This window comes from Piliocolobus tephrosceles, chromosome 1 (assembly GCF_002776525.5).
Source record: "Piliocolobus tephrosceles isolate RC106 chromosome 1, ASM277652v3, whole genome shotgun sequence".
NCBI classification, from domain to species: Eukaryota; Metazoa; Chordata; class Mammalia; order Primates; family Cercopithecidae; genus Piliocolobus; species Piliocolobus tephrosceles.
In genome coordinates, this window is record NC_045434.1 from 212638525 (window position 1) to 212656913 (window position 18389).

At 52.7% G+C, this 18389-nt stretch overlaps 1 protein-coding gene across 6 annotated transcripts in view; it reads right to left on the bottom strand.

Moving 5' to 3' along the window:
• Positions 1-242: 242 nt before the first annotated feature.
• The window catches only part of H6PD (hexose-6-phosphate dehydrogenase/glucose 1-dehydrogenase), a 32344-nt gene continuing 14197 nt past the window's right edge, over positions 243-18389 (bottom strand). For 5 of the 6 annotated variants that reach the window (XM_023215277.3, XM_023215273.3, XM_023215274.3 and 2 more), the window contains 2 exons: positions 6896-7165; positions 803-5717 (listed from right to left, as the gene is read on the bottom strand). In XM_023215277.3, the coding sequence (XP_023071045.1) occupies positions 4357-5717; positions 6896-7165 (1631 nt within the window). In that variant the 3' untranslated portion in view covers positions 803-4356. Of the gene's footprint in view, positions 358-802; positions 5718-6895; positions 7166-18389 lie in introns of those variants that run through there. The other variant, XR_002732230.2, reaches the window with a different exon arrangement.

The window sequence follows — 18389 nt, forward strand, 5'->3', positions numbered from 1 at the left end:
TAAGGGAGCCCCATGTGCTTAAGATAAAAATATAGCTGGGGAAAGCAGATGCAGAGGCTGCTTCTGTGAGGCTACATATATCTTACAGGACAAAAAGTTTTGTACCTGAAAACCAAATTCTGGGAAACAGCTTTGCAGGTTTTTGGGAAGCTTCTCCCTCCCTGTGGTGAGTTCCACCTGGGCCCTCCAGGAGAACAGGGACAGGAGAAATGCAAGCAAAGCAGACAGGCCCGGAGTAGGGAGCCTGAGCCCTGCATATTTTGGAATCAAAACCCTCAAGGGAATAGTCGGCCAAATGGTAGGAAGCTTTGATCACTCTGCTAATTTGGGGGCCCAAGAGTAGGGCTACAGCATTGTCTGCAGAGAAACAAACAATAGGGAAATTCAATCAGAAGGGCCTATTTTAACTTGACGTTAGCAGAAAAATTCCCCTCCCCGCCCCCCATTTTGACCTAGCTGAAATCTAGCTTAAAGTTCCTTGATTCCTTCCCCTTCCCCTCTACAAATGGGAATCACGCTTGCCCTAGAGATGCTGACTGACAAGGTCGTCCAAAGGAGGGGCCCTTCTGCCATTTACGGGCCCCTAAGTGCACCCGTGGGCTTCCGTGCGAGTGGAATCATTGGTCCCCACCAGGGAACCTGGACTGTGGTAACTGCTGCCACCACAGGACCTAAGGTGGTGTGGCCAGGAAGACGCAGGCAGCCTGCCTGGGAACACAGGCTGGAACCTGGAACCCTGCAGACCTGGGTTCTGAGTGGGGCTGCTCCCTGGGCTGTTGTCATCATTCTTTCCCTTCTTTTCTTTTTTTGAGACAGTGTCTCACTCTGTTTTCCAGGCTAGAGTGCAATAGTGTAATCACACCTTAGTGCAGCCTCAGCCTCCTGGGCTCTGGTGATCCTCCCACCTCAGCCTCCCGAGCAGCTGGGACCACAGGTGGGCACCACCATGCATGGTTTTATAACTTTTTGTAGAGATCGAGTCTCACTATGTTGCCCAGGCTGGTTTCAACCTTCTGGGCTCAAGTGATCCTCTCACCTCAGCCTCCCATAGTGCTGGGATTACACGCATCAGCCACTGCACCTAGCACAATTTGGTGAATTTTAAGAAGCATTTTTAAAAAATGAAAACTAAAAAACAGAGGCTATCTGAAGTCCTAAGGGTTGAGAATTTCTTTATGAAACTTGCTTGGAACACAGCTGTAAACAAATGAACTGATTTATAATGGAAGGCACATTGCTTGCTGCAGAGCATGGTCTGAAGTTTGAAAGCCACCAGCCTACAGGGTTCTGAGACTTCTTCCTAACACAGGGAAAGGGGTGGGCAGGGGCAGAGGCACACGGACATCTCCAGGTTTGGACTTTTCCAACGTATTTGCGGAAGGCACTTGATTCTGGAAAGCAGACTTTTGGCATTTCGACCCTCACCCACGCTCCCACACCCACTCCGCACAGATCTGTGATGCATCCAAGGCAGGACTGAGTTAGCGGGATATCCTAGGCTCTATGGCAGTGACTATTATTCAGAAATGGTGACATCAAGGGCCGGCTTGCCCTTCATCCTTCAGGGATGAAGCAAAGCAGACAGGCCCGGAGTAGGGAGCCTGCGCCCTGCATATTTTGGAATGAAACCCCTCAAGGGAATAGTCTGGAATAGTCGGCCACATGGTAGGAAGCTTTGATTACTCTGCTAATTTGGGGGCCCAAGAGTAGGGCTACATCCTCAAGGAGGGACCCCACCTCCTTGGGCATGTGGAGGCCCCTTTCTCTTTGGTGTTGCAACCGGAGAGGAGTCAGTTCCTGAAGAACAGATGGGAGAGGGCTGGGGCCAGGCACCCGGGGCGAGAGGAAGGGAATGAAAAGAAATCCGGCACAGGAGCTGCGCAGGGAGCGGGGCAGTCAGGAGGCGGCAGTACAGTGCAAGGGCTCCCCCACGCGGCCAGCTGTGGAACTTCCACCGCGAGCCCCAGTCCTCTCCTGAGCCCAAAAATCACAGGTAGCAGCTCAGATGCTGGGCGCCAGGAGGGTGGCTTCCCGGCTCTGGGCACTGTGGTTCTGTCCTAAGAGGGGCGCTCTCTGGGTATAAAAATAGATGTTCTAGCTGGGTGTGGTGGCTCACGCCTGTAATCCCAGCACTTTGGGAGGCTGAGGTGGGTAGACTGCCTGAGTTCAGGAGTTCGAGACCAGCCTGGGCAACATGGTGAAACCCTGTCTCTACTAAAATACAAAAATTAAGCAGGCGTGGTGGCTGGCGCCTATAGTACCAGCTACTTGGGAGGCTGAGGCACGAGAATTGCTTGAACTCAGGAGGCGGAGGTTGTAGTGAGCCAAGATCTTGCCACTGTGCTCCAGCCTGGGCGACAGAGAGAGACCGTCTGAAAAAAAGAAAAAGGAAGGAAAAAAAAAGGCAAGATGCTCTGTCTGGCCTGGGTTGTTGGCAGCCAGAGTAAGTAGTCTGAACAAGAGCCCCAGCTTGGGAACCATGTCTCAGAGTGGTATTGAAAATGAAAGCCAGGATTCCTTTAAATCCACAGCCTTGAAGTATAAACAGTCCAGAGGAAAGAAACTGACTTCGCCATGCTCCCTGACCCATGAAAGCCTCTCTGAAAACGCGGTAGAAATTTTGTATCTGCCTGACCCGCAGAGCAAGTGTAAGGTGGGGGAGAAGCCAGACAGAAAAATCGACCTTAACCAAGAGTTCCATCTCCCAGCCTTGAGTTGTGGGATGTTGAACAAACAAAACTACATATGTGTCCTGGGAATTTTGCTTTGTGTTGTTTTTTAAAAGAATGTCAGAGCCCTCCTTGGGGGTTTCAGAAAAGCAGGTATTGCTGGCCTATGGCTTCTCAAGATCACAGTCCCCAACCTATGCTCACCGAGAAGATACCCAATCACTTCCCCAGTCTCAGGCAGAGAGTTAGTGGTGAAGTGAGAGGTGGCAGGAGAGACTGGTACACAGGAAGTCACGGGGGGGGTCACCAAGGGGCAGGGAGAGAAGGCCTGGCTGCGGCCCTGTCACCTGCCAAGCGAGCCCCTGAAAAGGCTGTGGGCAGCCCCCTGCCAGAGGCCTGGCTCCTGTCTGGTGGGAGCAGAGCCACCTGGATGGCCCAGTGTCACCTGATGCTGCATCTCTCTCCCCGCTAATGAGCTGTCACCTCAGTGGGTGATTTAACTGGATGTTTCCTGGTAAAACAAGAGGGGCTACTGAGAGCAGAAACACCCACCTGGGAGTCTGCTGAGATTGAAATGACCCTCTTAAATTGGGGCTCCCCGGAATGGCCTGATTATCTGCACCCAGCGTGCTTCATGGAGGAAGGCCAGCAGGACAGAGGAGCAGAGGAGGGCAGGGGTCCTCCCTGAGGAAGCTGGGGGAATGAGACTCCACCTCCCAACGCAGAGCAGGTCGTCGACTGAGAAAGGGAGCCCCGAACAGCACTGGGATTTCTGGGGCTGGGCGCAGCAGCTCACACCTGTAATCCCAGCACTCTGGGAGGCTGAGATGGGAGGATCACTTGAGCCCAGGAGTTTGAGACCAGCCTGGGCAACAGAGCAAGAGCTCATCTCTGCAAATATTTTTTTTTAATTAAAAAAAAAAAATTCTGGAATCCTTTTCACAGCCTAGTCTTTGCTGCTCTATTCCTGTTATCAGCCCTCATTCTCTATAAATAGAGTCTGAGAAACAGCAAAGACACAGGGAGGAGCCTGGCACTCTACCGCACAGCCAGGACGGAGGAGAGAGGGAGGAAGCAGGTGGAGGCAGTGAAGAGGAGGGCCAGAGGCTAGATGTGCAGACGTTCTAGAAGAACAGGCAGCTGGGGAAAGAGGGGCTTGACCCCCTCAGGGTCTCAAGACAGTCCCCAGTGCCCCTGCTTTGCACAGGGTAATGTACTCCCCTGGGCTCCTCTGCACCCTTCTGTCTACCAATCACGCTCTGAATGTTCCCCGGGAGCCAGTGCAAGGATCACCTCCCCCAGGAAACCTTCCCTGATTAACCTCAGCCCACCACGTCTCCTCTTGTGAACACCGGAGTTTGGGCGCCCTCCTGTGCTATGCTGGTTGATGTGGATGTGTAACTGCTAGAGGCTTTTTTTCTTAAGGCAGATTCTCTCCTGGCCTGGATTTGAAGCTTCTCATGAGCAGATTCCATTTCTTCCTTGTTTCTGCATCTATCCACCACTAGACAGAGCTGCCTGTCAAAGGCATCGGGACGAGGACTTGTCCTGCCCTCTGGGGCCTGACTGTGGGGCAGCAGGTTCTGGAGAGCCAGGGCACGCTGGGCAGGTGGTGGAGCCAAGAAGGGAGGGAAGACACGTGCGAAGGAAAGCACAGGAGCAGAGCAGGCAAGAGGCACACGCGCCCTCATGCCAGGAAGGCGTCGTAGTCCATGTACCACACCAGCTGGCCAGAGTGCGGCAGGACACCCGAGATGGGCCACTTCTTGGGCTCATAGCCCACCCGGCTCACCAGCGCGGTGATCTCACGCTTCATCCTGCCCATGACTAGGACTGCCACCTTCTTGGCGCGGTTGATGAGAGGCAGGCTAAGGCTCATGCGGCGGTGTGGCTGGGAGGGGCTCGTGGTCAGCACGACCAGCTGCTCGCCGTCCAGGCCAGTGGGTGACTGTGGGAAGAGGGAGGCTGTGTGCCCGTCGGCACCCATGCCCAGCAGCACCAGGTCGAAGCTGCTGTTGGCCACCAGGGCTGAGATCTCCCTGGCGTAGATCTGGGCGCCCTGGTCCTCCTCGGCGCAGAGCCGCTGCTGCAGGTGCACAGGCATGGGGTGGATGTTGTAGTAGGGGACCCGGACGTGCTGCAGCAGGTGGGCCTGCAGGCCCTGGAAGTTGGACTCCGGGTCCGAGAGCGGGACGCAGCGCTCGTCAACCAGCCACAGGTGCGTGTGGGCCCAGGGGAAGCCATAGTGCGCCGTGGCCAGCTGCTGGAACAGGGCCACGGGGCTTGAGCCCCCTGACAGCGCCAGGTGGAACTGGCCAAAGCGCCGCACGGCCCGCACAGCGGTGGCCTCGATGTCATTAGCCAGCTTAGAGATCAGCTCCTCAGACCAGGCAGAGACCAGCGGGCTCTCTCGGTACTTGGCCCTGAGGACCTGGAAGTCACTGGGCATTGGGGCCGGCCCTGGCCCTGGCACTAGCTGCTCCGGCTGCTGCTGGGAAAAGAACAACCGGCCGCTACTGAACTCAAAGTCCAACAGACGGCCGTTCTCAGCTCCTCCAGGGTAGAGGCGTGGGGCCTTATGGGCCAGGCTCTCCAGCAGAGGGGTCCAGAAGCCCCAGGAGGCCAGCAAGTTCTCTGTGGTGATGAAGGAATCCTTCCGGCCATGGAAGATATGGGATAAGAGGACGGAGTGGGCGTCCCGCTCCTGCACAGGGCTGTAGGCGTAGTAATCGGACAGAGGGCTGCCGAAAAGGCGGAGCCCAGGTGGGCCCTCCATTTCCTTCCAGCTGGAGGGCAGGGAGGGCCTGAACAGGTTCCTGCTGACCAGCACGGCGGGGCTGCCCAGGTCGCCGTGGCCGATGTGGAAGATGAGCTGCCGAGGCAGGCACTGGCTCTGTGCTGCAGCCCAGTGCTTTTCGCTCTGCACGCAGCAGGCCTGGTTCTTGAACAAGATCCGAGCGTAGCCCACTCTCTCGTCCAAGGCTTTGCCAGACATCAAGATGAAAGGCACGCCCTCCCAGCGAAGATTGTCGATGTGCACGAGAACGGCTGGGGTGAGGGAACAGCAGGGGGTGACTCTCTGGCACAGACCAGGACTCTCCGGCCAGCCCTCTCCTCTCCTTGCTGGGCCCTCTGGGCGTCCCCCTGCCTCAGGGAAGCCCCTCACCTTGCCATGCTCACCCCTCACCTGGCATCTCTTCCATGACCTTCTCTTCCCAGTCCATGCTTGAAAACCGGCCTCTGGGGCTATCTCTACAGCTTTGACACCTGCCTTCCTTGAGGCCCCTCTTAGATTTATGGTCCGCCAGCAAAGGAGAACCGGGCTGAGAGCATCCAACCTGGAGACTCTAAAGGATGCCCCACAGTGGGGGCAAGTGGGGTGGGGGACCCTGACTCTTAGGTGTGTGAGGGGCAGGGGTCCTACAGAGAAACGTGCTCCCCTCCTGTCTGTGAAGCATTCAGGGTGCACCTGACACAGGGTCAGTGGTGCGGGGTGGGGAGACAGTCACCCCAGCAGAGGCCCGTGGGTGGAGTGTTGGCGAGGAGGGGCAAGGCCTGGTGGCAAGAGCCAGGGGCTGACAGTATTCCATGCCCAAGTTCCAAGCCTGGTTCATTTTGACGACTTCACCGAGCCTTACGTTTCCCCACCTATAAAACAGGGCTAATGGCCCCTGCCTCGTGGTTGGTGCATGAGGCTTGTATGCGAGGCATCTGTAAAGCACCTGGCACACGGCGCATGCTCAACAGGCAGCTGTGGCTCTCATTGCCTGGCTGCTACCTGGTGAGGAGCCAGCCCCTCCCAGAAAGCCCTGGGCCTCTGGAACTGCCCAGAGGACAGCCCTGGCATGGCACTTGGCTGCTGCAAGTGTCTCCAGCTGTGGCCAGGCAAAAGGTTTGCGGCCTCACTGGGGAGGCCCTATGAGGTAGGAACCAGGTCTGTCTGAGCCTCGCACGACAAACCCTTGGGAAGCATCTGGGGCTGAACTGGGGCTGACGTGAGGCCATGGCCATCGGGATGTCCTTTGCCCGGAGAGCACCACCAGCTTGTCTGCCGCTTCAGCCTGGCAGGAGGCCAGGGAGACAGGGGAATGCCATCCTTGCCTCCGAGCACCCTGGGGGAAATCCCACCTCAAGTCCCCTCCACCCCACCCAAGGGCATCTGCTTTGGAAAGCTGCTCCCGGTGAAGTGGGCAGCCCAGTGCCCCATGCCCGGCCCCAGGGCCCACCTGCGAAGGTCGGCGTCAGGCTGTGGAAGCTGTCTGGCTTCTGCAGCTCTCTGCGCACCTGCTCACTGTAAGACTGGTACTGGCCCACGACGGCACTGCCCCTCTGCAGGCCCCGCAGCGCCTGGAAGACCTGAAGCTTGTGCCGCAGCACAGCCTCCGCACTGCTGACATTGAGGGGCAGCTCCATCGCCACGAGGGTGAGGACCTCCGTCAGATGGTTCTGGAGGACATCGCGAATGACACCGTACTCCTCATAGAAGCTGGTGCGGCCTGGTGGAGGGAGGTGGAGAAGTGGGGAGGATATAAAGAGAGGCCAGAGCATCATATTTCCCCAAGGTGCACCAAAACCCCAGCCCGCACATTTGTCCTGCATCCTCTTCCCCCAATCCACAGGGCCTATAAAAATGGTGCACACCAACACCAACCTCACCACGAGAAGGGACGGAGGAAGTCTTGGAGCCACCTCTGTCAATGAGAACTATTGTAAGAGAAGGCGACAAATCTGTGAGCCTCTCCAGAAATCCATGTGAAGAAAGCTCTATTCCCAGCAAAGGACAGATTGCCTCTGCAGATACTGGCCAGCAGGAGGCTCAGCACTGTGGGGGCTGCAGCACCACGGTGGGGGCTGCAGCACCATGGCAGGGGCTGGGGCCCCAGAGTATGACTGCCGCTTACTAGCGTGTGATCTTGGACAAGTTACTTGACTTTTGTTCCTGCATCCTGCCCTTGGATGAGACTAACAAATGCCGCCTCACTACTGGGCGCACACCTGTGCTAGGCAATGTGCAGGGGAGTGGGAGGGAGGAAATGTGGGAAGAGAAAAGGAAGTAAACAAAATTACAGAGCAGTTGTGACAGGGGGTAATGAAAAGGCCCCTCCGAGACCTGAAGAGCCAGCCTCGCAAAAACCCAGGGAGAAAGCATCTCAGATGCAGGGACCCTCAGGTGCCAAAACCCTGAGGCAGGAAGGAACTTGGTGTGCTGGGGGCCAGATGGAGGTGAGGAAAGAGTGGGGACAGGGGTGAGGCTGGAGAAGAGTTCAGGGGTCTTGCAGGACAAGGTGAAGAGGCTGGACTTTTTTCTAAGCTCAGTTGTAGGGTTTGAGGCAGGAGAAGATGAGACCTGACCTATACTGGGGGTCGACCCCTGGCCTTAGGGGGAGAATGGGTGCAGATGCAGAGAAGGCAAGGAAGAGGCTGCAGAGCTGCCCAGCAGAGATGACCGGGCCTGGACTAATGGGCAGTACAGGAGCTGGAGGGGAAGGAGAGGCACCTCAGAGTCAGGATTGACTGGACCTGCCGACAGATGGGCTGAGTGTGAGCAAAATGGAGGCCCCAAAGATGAGCCCTGGAGGTGGGGCCTGAGCGGAGGGACGGGCAGTGGAGGCGCTCACAGACATGGGGAGGCGGGAGCAGAGGGGTTTGGTGGAGGGTTTAGGTGTGTTTAGGCTGAAGACTCCTAGGCGCAGATGTCCAATTGTCAGGTGCACAGGGTAACTGTGAGGATAAAAGGGAAGGCCACCTGGAGAACACGGAGCAGCACGTCCAGCGTAACAACAGCAACATAACACCACCAGTGGAACAACATAACACCAGCATAACAGCAGTGCAGCAACACCAGCGTAACAACAACATAACAACACTGACGTAACAACAGCAACATAAAACCACCAGTGTAAAACATAACACCACAAGCATAATGGCAGTGCAGCAACACCAGCATAACAACAACATAACACCAACACAACAGTAACATAACACCGGCGTAACACCACCACCACCAGACTAACAACAGCAACATAACAACACCAGTGTAACGACATAACACCAGCACAACAACAAAACAACACCAGCATAGCAACAACATACCACCATAACAACAGCAACATAACAGCACTGGTATAATAACAATGTAACACCGGTGTAACAATAACAACATAACACCAGTGTAACAACAACATAACACCGGCCTAACAACAGCAACATAACACCACCGGCATAACAGCAATGTAACACTGGCATAACAACATAACAATACTGGTATGACAATGACATAACACCAGCGTAACAACAACATAACACCGGCATAACATTAGCAACATAACACTGGCGTAACAACAACGTAACAACCCTGGTGTAACAATACCGGTATAACAACGTAACAACATGGGCATAACAGCAATGTAACAACACTGGCGTAACAACACCAACATAACAACACTGGTGTAACAACAGCAACGTTACACTAGCGTTAACAATACTGATGTAACACCACCACCATAACAACACTGGCATAACAACACTGGTGTAACAATAGCAACATAACAACAGTGGTGTAACACCAACATACCACCACCACCATAACAACACCAATGCTGACAACAGCCCCAGCCCGCACTGGGCCCGCGCCGCTCCTCCCCATACTCACAAAGACCCTGCACACAGGCACCATGATCACTCCTGCTCCACGAGTGAGGAAAGAGACAGGTCACCAGGCTGGCGGGGCAGAAGCAGGCACTGCTTAATCACGAGCTCTACTCCACTCCCTCCTCTGAGGCTCAACCCTGGTGAGCACTCATTGTCAGTGACTCAAATATACAGGACAGTCCCAGAGCTCAGGGTTCCAACGCATACCACCTCGCAGGAGAGTTCCAATGCCCAAGTCTCCCCACAACCTCACCTACAGAGAGAGCCTGGCCTCATGACACGAGGAGCCATCGTTTCTCAAAGGCTTCTGCATGCAGGACCCCTAACCTGGGATTCATTTGTTCACCCAGCAAACTCCCACTCATCCTTAAGGGCTCGGCTTCTAGGAGCTTTGGCCTACCCCTTCTGAGGGGCCCTGTCTTCTCCTGGCCCAGCTGACTGTAATTCAGGCCTGTTTCTCTTTCTTCCCCTCTACAAGGGAAGCTCCATCTGAGTTGCTTCCCCGCTATAAGGGAGGCTCCATCTGAGTGGTATCTGCCCTCTGCTGCATCCCTAGCCCCTAACACAGCACTACGTTCAGACAGTGGACAGCAGAGAAAATGAAGATCCACACATCATCACGGACAAACCTCCAAAACCTAATGTGGTGAGAAAGCAACATGATTACTTTGATAAAATAAAAATTAATTTGAAAATAGGATATAGGCCAGGCGGAGTGGCTCATGCTGGTAATCCCAGCACTTTGGGAGGCCAAGGCCGGAGGATCACTTGAGCCCAGAGTCCAGGAGTTCAAGACCATCTTGGGCAACAAAGTGAGACCCTGTTTCTACAAAAAAATAAAAAAAAAAAGTTAACCAAGTGTGGTCCCAACTATTTGGGAGGCTGTGGTGGGAGGACTGCTTGAGCCCAGAAGGTCAAGGCTGCAGTGAGCTGTGATGGCGCCACTGCACTCCATCTAGACAACACAGAGTGAGACCCTGTCTCAAAAAAAAAAAAAAAAAAGAAAGAAAGAAAAAGAAAACAGGATATAAAGTGACCAAAATAAACAGAACTTCAATAAATGAAAAATGTAATTGGAAATTAGAAATTCAGTAGATGGGCCTTACAGATGAGAAACAGCTGTACAGAGTCAGCTAACAGAAGACAGAGCTGAAGCAATTCTCCCAAATGCTGGACACAGAGACAAAAAGATCCATGCTCGGACACATACAGGATGACTCTTGTTCAAAATTAAACAACAGGTTGTTTAGGGAACGAGGTGTGCATGGAAACATAAGAAGTGAGGGAATAATCTATCCGCCACTCGGAAGCGTAAGATGAGGAAATAGGTCAGAATGTGGGGAGGGACATGCAGGAGAATCAAGTTCTTTTTTAAAAACAGGTGGTAGGTGGATTGGTGTTTGTTATACCATAGTTCTGTATCTCTTCCATGTATTCTGTAAACTTCAATTTTACCTAGGATCTAGTTAACATTTAATTCAAACAGACAAAAAGCAGCGGATTCTAGTCCAGGCCTGCTGAGCCCAGCATGGTCCCTGCCAGCAGCCACTCTGGGTCCACGGCGCCAATCCTGAGCACCTGCCCTGACCGGGTTGTTGGTGTGCACTCTCGGGTCAACTAGACAGCAAGCATGTCACGGCTGGGGGAACAACCGGCCCTGAAGCCAGCCCGATATGCCATTCCTGACAGCAGCACCAGTGTTGGGGGGCAAGAAATGAAGCCAGCAGCCACTTATAGAAAGGCACCCTGTCCCCGGCCATAGCAACCGGAAGCTAGAGGGTGCAGCTCTGTCCAGGGATACTAAACCCTGAAATGGACAGGAAGTCCAGCCCAACTGTGCCAACCAAAATGCCAAGAGTGGTCCCCACTGAGAAAACAATGGCTGAAGTCCCCCAGCTCTGTAATGTTATGGCCTTCAAAGTTCTTGCGCTGTTGTTGAGAAGACATCCAGAAAAAGAGAATACTGATGACAGCAATGTCTGTAGATCAGTCCATTTATCCTCAGAATAACAACCTATAAGGAGGCCCTTCTGTTTCCCCTATTTTAAAATATAAGGAACCTGAAGTTCAGAGAGGTTGATAACTTACCCAAGGTCACACACAGCTGGTGAAGAGGTAAAAATGAGATTCAAACCCAGGCAGTTGGCCCCAGAGCCTGCAAAACATTTCCCTTTTAATTACCTACTACTCAACCCTACGACAGAATGGTGTGAAGTTAAGCGGCGTGGCCACCACTGGCCTTTAGAAACAGAGCACAATGAAGAAGCCGACTGAGCTTCTGGAAGGAAAGGTCTAGGGCAAACGTCAGAGATTCCAATGCCTACCAGAGCCAGCAAAAGCAAAGAGGATGGAGTAAGGCTGGTGTCCCTCAGAGGGACAGTTAAGTACCTCAGCTGCATTCAGGTGGTGCCTCACAGGAGTGTGGGCCCAGGGTGACCAAACCTTTCAATTCTCCTTTTCAGGAGAACATAAAAGGTAATTCTTCCCTTCCCCTGCAATAGTAGAACAGGAAAATTAGGAACATCTTATATTTGAAAGGAACCTAAGGCCTGGCACAGTGGCTTATATCTGTAATCCCAGCACTTTGGGAGGCTGAGGCGGGCAGATCTCCTGAGTCCAGGAGTTCAAGACCAGCCTAGGCAACATGGCAAAACCCCATCTCTACAAAAAATACAAAACTTAGCCGGGTATGGTGGCATACATCTGTGGTCCCAGCTACTTGGGAGGCTGAGGTGTGAGGATCACTTAAGCCTAGGAGGTCGAGGCTGCAGTGAACTATGATCGCATCACTGCACTCCAGCCAGGGCAACAGATCAAGACCCTGTCTCCAAAAATAATAAATAAATAAATAAATAAATAAGAGTTCTTGGCCTCAAACAGTTAAACAGAGTCATGATCCAGCAACCCCACTCCTGGGTTTATACTCAAGGGAAATAAAAATGCAGGTCCACACAAAAGCTTGTACATGAATGCTCATTGCAGCATTATTCATAATTGCCAAAAAGTAGAGACAACCCAAATGTCCACCAACTGGAGACTGGATAAATTATGGTATACCTATACAGTAAGATAATATTCAGCAGTAGAAAGGAACAAAGTGCTGGTACCTGCTATAACATGGGTGAACTCTGAACACAGGATGCTAAGTGATGGAAACCACACACCGTATGATCCTATATGTATGAAATATCGAGAACAGGCAACCCCACAGAGAGAATGCAGTTCTATGGTTGCCAGGAGCTGGGGGGAGGGGGAAGTTAGGGGATGACAACTAAGGGGTGCAGGGTTTCCTTTCCCGTGATGAGCATGTTCTAAAATTGATGGTGGTACTGACACACAACTCTGTGAATACACTAAAGCCCACTGGCCTGTCCACCTTAACTGAGTAAAGTGTAGCAGGATTTGTGAGTTATGGCTCAATAAAACTTTTTTAAAAAGGTTTTAGGGCCGGGCGCGGTGGCTCAAGCCTGTAATCCCAGCACTTTGGGAGGCCGAGACGGGCGGATCACGAGGTCAGGAGATTGAGACCATCCTGGCTAACACGGTGAAACCCTGTCTCTAATAAAAAATACAAAAAAACTAGCCAGGCGAGGTGGTGGGCGCCTGTAGTCCCAGCTACTCTGGAGGCTGAGGCAGGAGAATGGCGTGAACCCGGGAGGCGGAGCTTGCAGTGAGCTGAGATCCAGCCACTGCACTCTAGCCAGGGCGACAGAGCGAGACTCTGTCTCAAAAAAAAAAAAAAAAGGTTTTAGAACAGGGAAGCAGAACCACGAAAGAGGTACTTAAGGCAGATGAAGCTGTCTGCGACTCGCAAGATGAACAGGATGGGACTGGTGGTAGTGAAATCAACGAGGCAGCCTTTGCTGCAATCAAAGGAAGTAACAAAGGTAGGAGGGAACAAAGTCACAGTGAACTGCAAAGAAGTCATTATAGATGAATACAAACTACTTGGTGGCTGGCTGGATCTGTGAATGGTGGTGCACAGCTGTGATCTGGAGTGTGGTCTCTGGAGTCAGGCTGCTCCAGTATTTTATTTTATTTTATATTATATTATATTTTATTTTATTTTATTTGAGATGGAGCCTCCCTCTGTTATCCAGGTTGGAGTGCAGTGGCGCGATCTTGGCTCACTGCAACCTTCGCCTCCCAGGTTCAAGCAATTCTGCCTCAGCCTCCCGAGTAGCTGGGATTATAGGCACATGCTACCACACCCAGCTAATTTTTGTATTTTTAGTGGAGATGGGGTTTCTCCATGTTGGCCAGGCTGGTCTTGAACTCCTGACCTCAAGTGATCCACCTGTCTCGGCCTCCCAAAGTGCTGGGATTACAGGTGTGAGCCACCATGCCCAGTCTGCCCTGGTTTAAAAGATGGCTCTGCCATCTTTCAGGCCTGTGATCTCCAGCAACCGACATCATCTCACGTGTGAACAAGCAATAATCCCCGTGCCTCCTTCGCAGGGCTTCTGGAGGCCTTCAGGAGTGAATATCCACACAGGGCTTCGAACAGTGGGTAGCACATAGAAAACACTGATAAATATGGGTTGGAATTTTTCTTATGACAGATGCTGTAAGAGAAGGGCTACCGGCCTGGTCACTCAGACAGCACTGTTCCCATTTGAAATAAAGAGGTTAGAAAAAGCAGTTGGTATTTCATGAGAAAAATGCAGTGGTGGTTTTCATTCTAAATCTGCTGAATCTGAAGTGACGGTGCAGCTCCCCGTGGAGCTATCTAAAAGGCGGCTGGAGGCATAAACTAGGGCCTGGGGAGACAACAGACACTGGAGAGAAACTGGATTTCATCAAATCTGAAATGCCATCAGTGGTGGAGGCATCGCTGTTTTATAACCCCTAAGAAAGAAAAGGGTTTCCAGTTCCACTGTGTCACCCCATTAAGCATAAACCCAACTTCAGAGACGTCCAAATATGAAAAACATGTGTCTTCTGATCAATGAATTACAGATTTATATGTCAACAACATAGTTAAAGCTTTAAAAACAGATGAATTTTTGATGAAGGGAACACAACAGAGTCCCTAAAAGCCCTGTTATCTGCTTACTATTCATTAATGTAGCAAATCCCTAAGCGGCCCCTTTCCTATTTTTATCCTCTCTCAATTCTCAGAAAGAATGCATTCCACGGGTTTACTACCTGCTGGGTAAAAGAGAGCTTCCTTTATTCCTTAATTTCAAGCTTCAGGGGGTGCGCCTGTGTTTAACATGGCCTGTAGATTTATGGACTTTGCTCCTCTCCTGGTTGGCTCTGTCTTTTCAGAGTTGAATGCAGTGACCGGGACCATGGCCTGGCACCTCGCCGGGAAGAGGCCATGCAGCTGAGTACAAGGACAGGAGGTGAGGACACGAGGTGAGGGGCTGGCCCTCCTGCTGATGCTATCTTTTCTAGTTACTGCCGGTTATTGTGGACTGATTTCTCCTAAAAATGATCTATATTGGCTCCTAGTATCTTTTCCTGGGTTGAAAGTTGAGGGTTGGAACCCATCAGTATATGAAAAGGATAGAGAAAAGCACAACCAGGGTGGACATTGGGAAGAAAGACCGCTGTAAACTTGGCTCCCGCCTGGGCACATCCAGAGCTCGTCCAAGGTCAGAGGATGACAAAGTAGGGGGGCCATGACTGCACCCGCCGGCTCTGCTGCTCAGTCTCGTAACAGAGCAACAGCTAGAAAGCACTTCTTCCCCCTTGGCCCAGTCGTTGCATTGCAGAAGCATATACTTACAGGGAAGATGTTTTTTTAAAATGCTCATAAATGTTCTCGAATTAGATAGTAGTTGCATAACTTTGTAAATATACTGAAAACCACTTAATTTTATACTTAAAAAGCGTAAATTTTGTGGTATGTGCATTGCATCTCAATTTTTAAAAAAGCTCATAAAGTAATATCTAAGATAGAAGCCCGGGGAGGCGGGGCACTCCTGTAGTCTCAGCTACTTGGGAGGTTAAAGCAAGAGAGGATCACTTGAGACCAGGCGTTCAAGACCAGCGTTGGCAACATAACAAGACTCCATCTCTAAGATAATAATAATAAAATAGCAAAACACCAGAAACAACCAAAAAGCTTAATAAAAGAGTTTATAACACATATTCTGTGGTATGAACAGAACTGAACAGAAACATTAGTATTAAAAGGTATATATTGTGCAGACTACTAATACATAAAGATTTAAATACGTATACAACTGTGTGTGTATATGTGAGAAATATGACATAAAGAATGGACATAAAAGAGTATGACAGATCAATTTACAGGATTTATATAATAATCCAATATAAGTCACGTGGAACTCAGACACACTGCCGCTGCCTCTCCTTGCAAACTTGGAAGAACAACACTTCCATTTGTAACGTATTTCCGTGTGCATTATCTGATTTAATCCTTAAAACTACCCGAGAGACAGGTACCGGGGCTATCAGCATTGTACAGAGGTGTGCTGAAGGTCACAGCCTTCAGAACCGGGACCAGAAACCCCCTCCTCATTGGCTTCCACATTGTGGGAAATCCAGGTTTTCCCAACAAAAATAGATTAAAAAAAAAAAAAAGACAAACAACTAAGAGCCAGCTGCAATCCCTATCAACACCTTCTGGGATTACTAAAAATAAAAAGAGGTGAGGGCCAAGGAGAGCGCAGTGTGCTGGCTGGTGCTCTCCCTGGACAGGAGATCCAGCAGCTGCCCTGGGCTCACCTCGCAGACAGCTCTGCAGATGGGGCGAGAAGGGGAACTGGCCCTGCTGAGCGAGCTCCTGGCCCCTTCTGGCACACCAGGATGGAAGGCGGGACAGCTGGTGTGTGCCTGGAAGGACCCTGGCTGCCCTGGTCCCTCAGTGAGAGGCACTGAATGGTCACTCCAGCCCTCGGAGGTGGGGCAAGCATCAGGCTCCTTTCCCCATGTCAGGACAGGGACCCTCCCAGCAGTGACATCCTCAGGAAGTCTCCCTCCTTCTTTCTAACAACAACAGGCCTTCTACACAGAGGGGAAACTAGGGCAGCAGGGAGACTGGCCCTGAGTGCGTTCCAGCAGGGAGGCCAACTGCTGAAGGCCTGGCCAGCCTGGGAGGCTGTGGAGCTCAGCGGTTAAGAGGCTTGGGCTCTGAGGTGCCCAAGACCTCGGTTCCAATTCCAGCACTCCCGACAGAAAAGGCAGCCGGACCCAGACAGCTGAACACAGCCCATTAATCACATGGGCCTGCCTGTCTGCAGAGCCCTCCCAATGCCATGATGAGGGCCAGCCAGGGTCATCTCTGGGATGAAGGAGGCTCAGTGACTCTCCTTCTATGGCCCATGCTGCTTCAGAGACCCCAGCCAGGGTACCCTGGGTGGCTGTGCCTCTCAGGGGCTCACAGACTGGGACACATAGGAGGAGCACCCCAGGTCAGGCTGAGGGGAGCTGGGTACCAGATCCCTTCTTCCTTTCCTCCTCCCCACCCTCTCCGGCCTGTGCAGTAGCCTTGACTCTGCAGCAAACTCCTCTGGGCCAGAGGCTGCCGCAAGAAAAAAAAAAAGCACTCACCCAGCATGGAGGACGGAGGGGAGGGAGCCGGGGAAGCCGGCTTCCACCCACTTAGATGTGTGTGATACGGATGGGGAAAGACATCCAAACGACCTTGCAGCTCAGAAGTCCCTTTCCTGGGGCCTGCAGTAGCTCTGGACCAGGAATGCTCCATTTCCCAAGCCTGGCTTGCAGCCTCCTCCCTTCCCAGCACTCAGGGTTACGCAGGTGCCACTCCTGCCTAGGAGTCAGCCAGGGTTGCACCGCTGCGGGGTGGAGGGCAGCTGGGATCCACCGCAACCCTTGGCAGGGGCAGAGCACAGGGTGGGGAGTGGGGGAGAATGGCCTGTGGTGTGTGTGGGGTGGGGAGTTGGGGAGAATGGCCTGCTGTGCACTTTGCCCCTCTGCTTAGCAGTCAGACCACGGGGCTCTGAATCCTGCCTTGGAAACGTTCTGCCCACGCTGAGCCCCACTGCAGTGGCGCTCGCCTGCCAAGTCCACCAAACGCCAGTAGAAGGCAGCATTTCCTCCTGCCTGTTTCCTGTCCTCACCCGGGGTAGCAGTGGCAGCCTAGGCCCTGCTGTGCTGGGCACAGGGCTCCTGGCCATGCTGGGGTGTGCTGCAGGTCTGCGGTGCCTGTCCCCTCTCTCCAGCCTGAACTACAGACGGGGGCCCCCTGAGGGACTGGCTCCAAAGCAGGACCCAGAGAAGACAGCACAGAGCAGTGCTTGGGCCAGCAGGGCTGTACCAGGCCACCTTCTCGGGATGTAGAAAGAATGTGTCCTCTGGCATGCAGGCACACAAAACTGAGAGAGACAGCAAGCAAGCTCATTCTGTAGCCAAAGCACCCTGTGTCCAAGGCCCACTTGCTGGGGGGCTGGGCACAGCAGCAGGCAGTCCCTCCCTGCTACGAGTTAGGTAGGGCCTGCTGGTAAATGGCAGGTAAACAAGCCAACCAGTGAGGCCCAAACCGCAGGACGGCTGCAGTCCTGCTGGCCACCTCTGACAAGAAGCATGGACTGAACAAGCCCCACTCTGGCCTCAGCGCAACAGGCTGCAAGCCTCCAGGACTAGTGGATGCCCCACTGCCTGTCCTGCGCTGAAGCTCCCTTTGCCCCTGGGCTGAAGGTGCAGGGCCCAGTTGAACTAAAGGCCTTGGACTCCGAAGTTTAGGAGCAGCGGACCCTCCCCCAGAGCACCACATGGCAGGCAAGGCTGGACCTCCTTTAGTCCCCGCAGCTGTGACAACAGGGCTCCAAGTGGCTCTCCCTCCTGGACCTTGAGGACACCAGCCCAGGCTGTTGTGTTGCTGTTCAAACTCAACATCCTCAGACTGTCTCGGCACACAGACTCGCCCAGAGTTCCGCCTGTCTTTCTTTCATATCTTTCATGTTTCTTTCTCCAAAATCCAAAAGTACCTTTGCTAGGATAATCAGGCCTGCAATCTGCCTGGTCCCTGGCTCCACGGGACCTACACAGAACCCACAAATTGACACTACATACCAAGAAGGAAACGGTGGGAGGGTTGGAAGAACTAAGAGGCAACAGCACCAACAGGTAACTCCA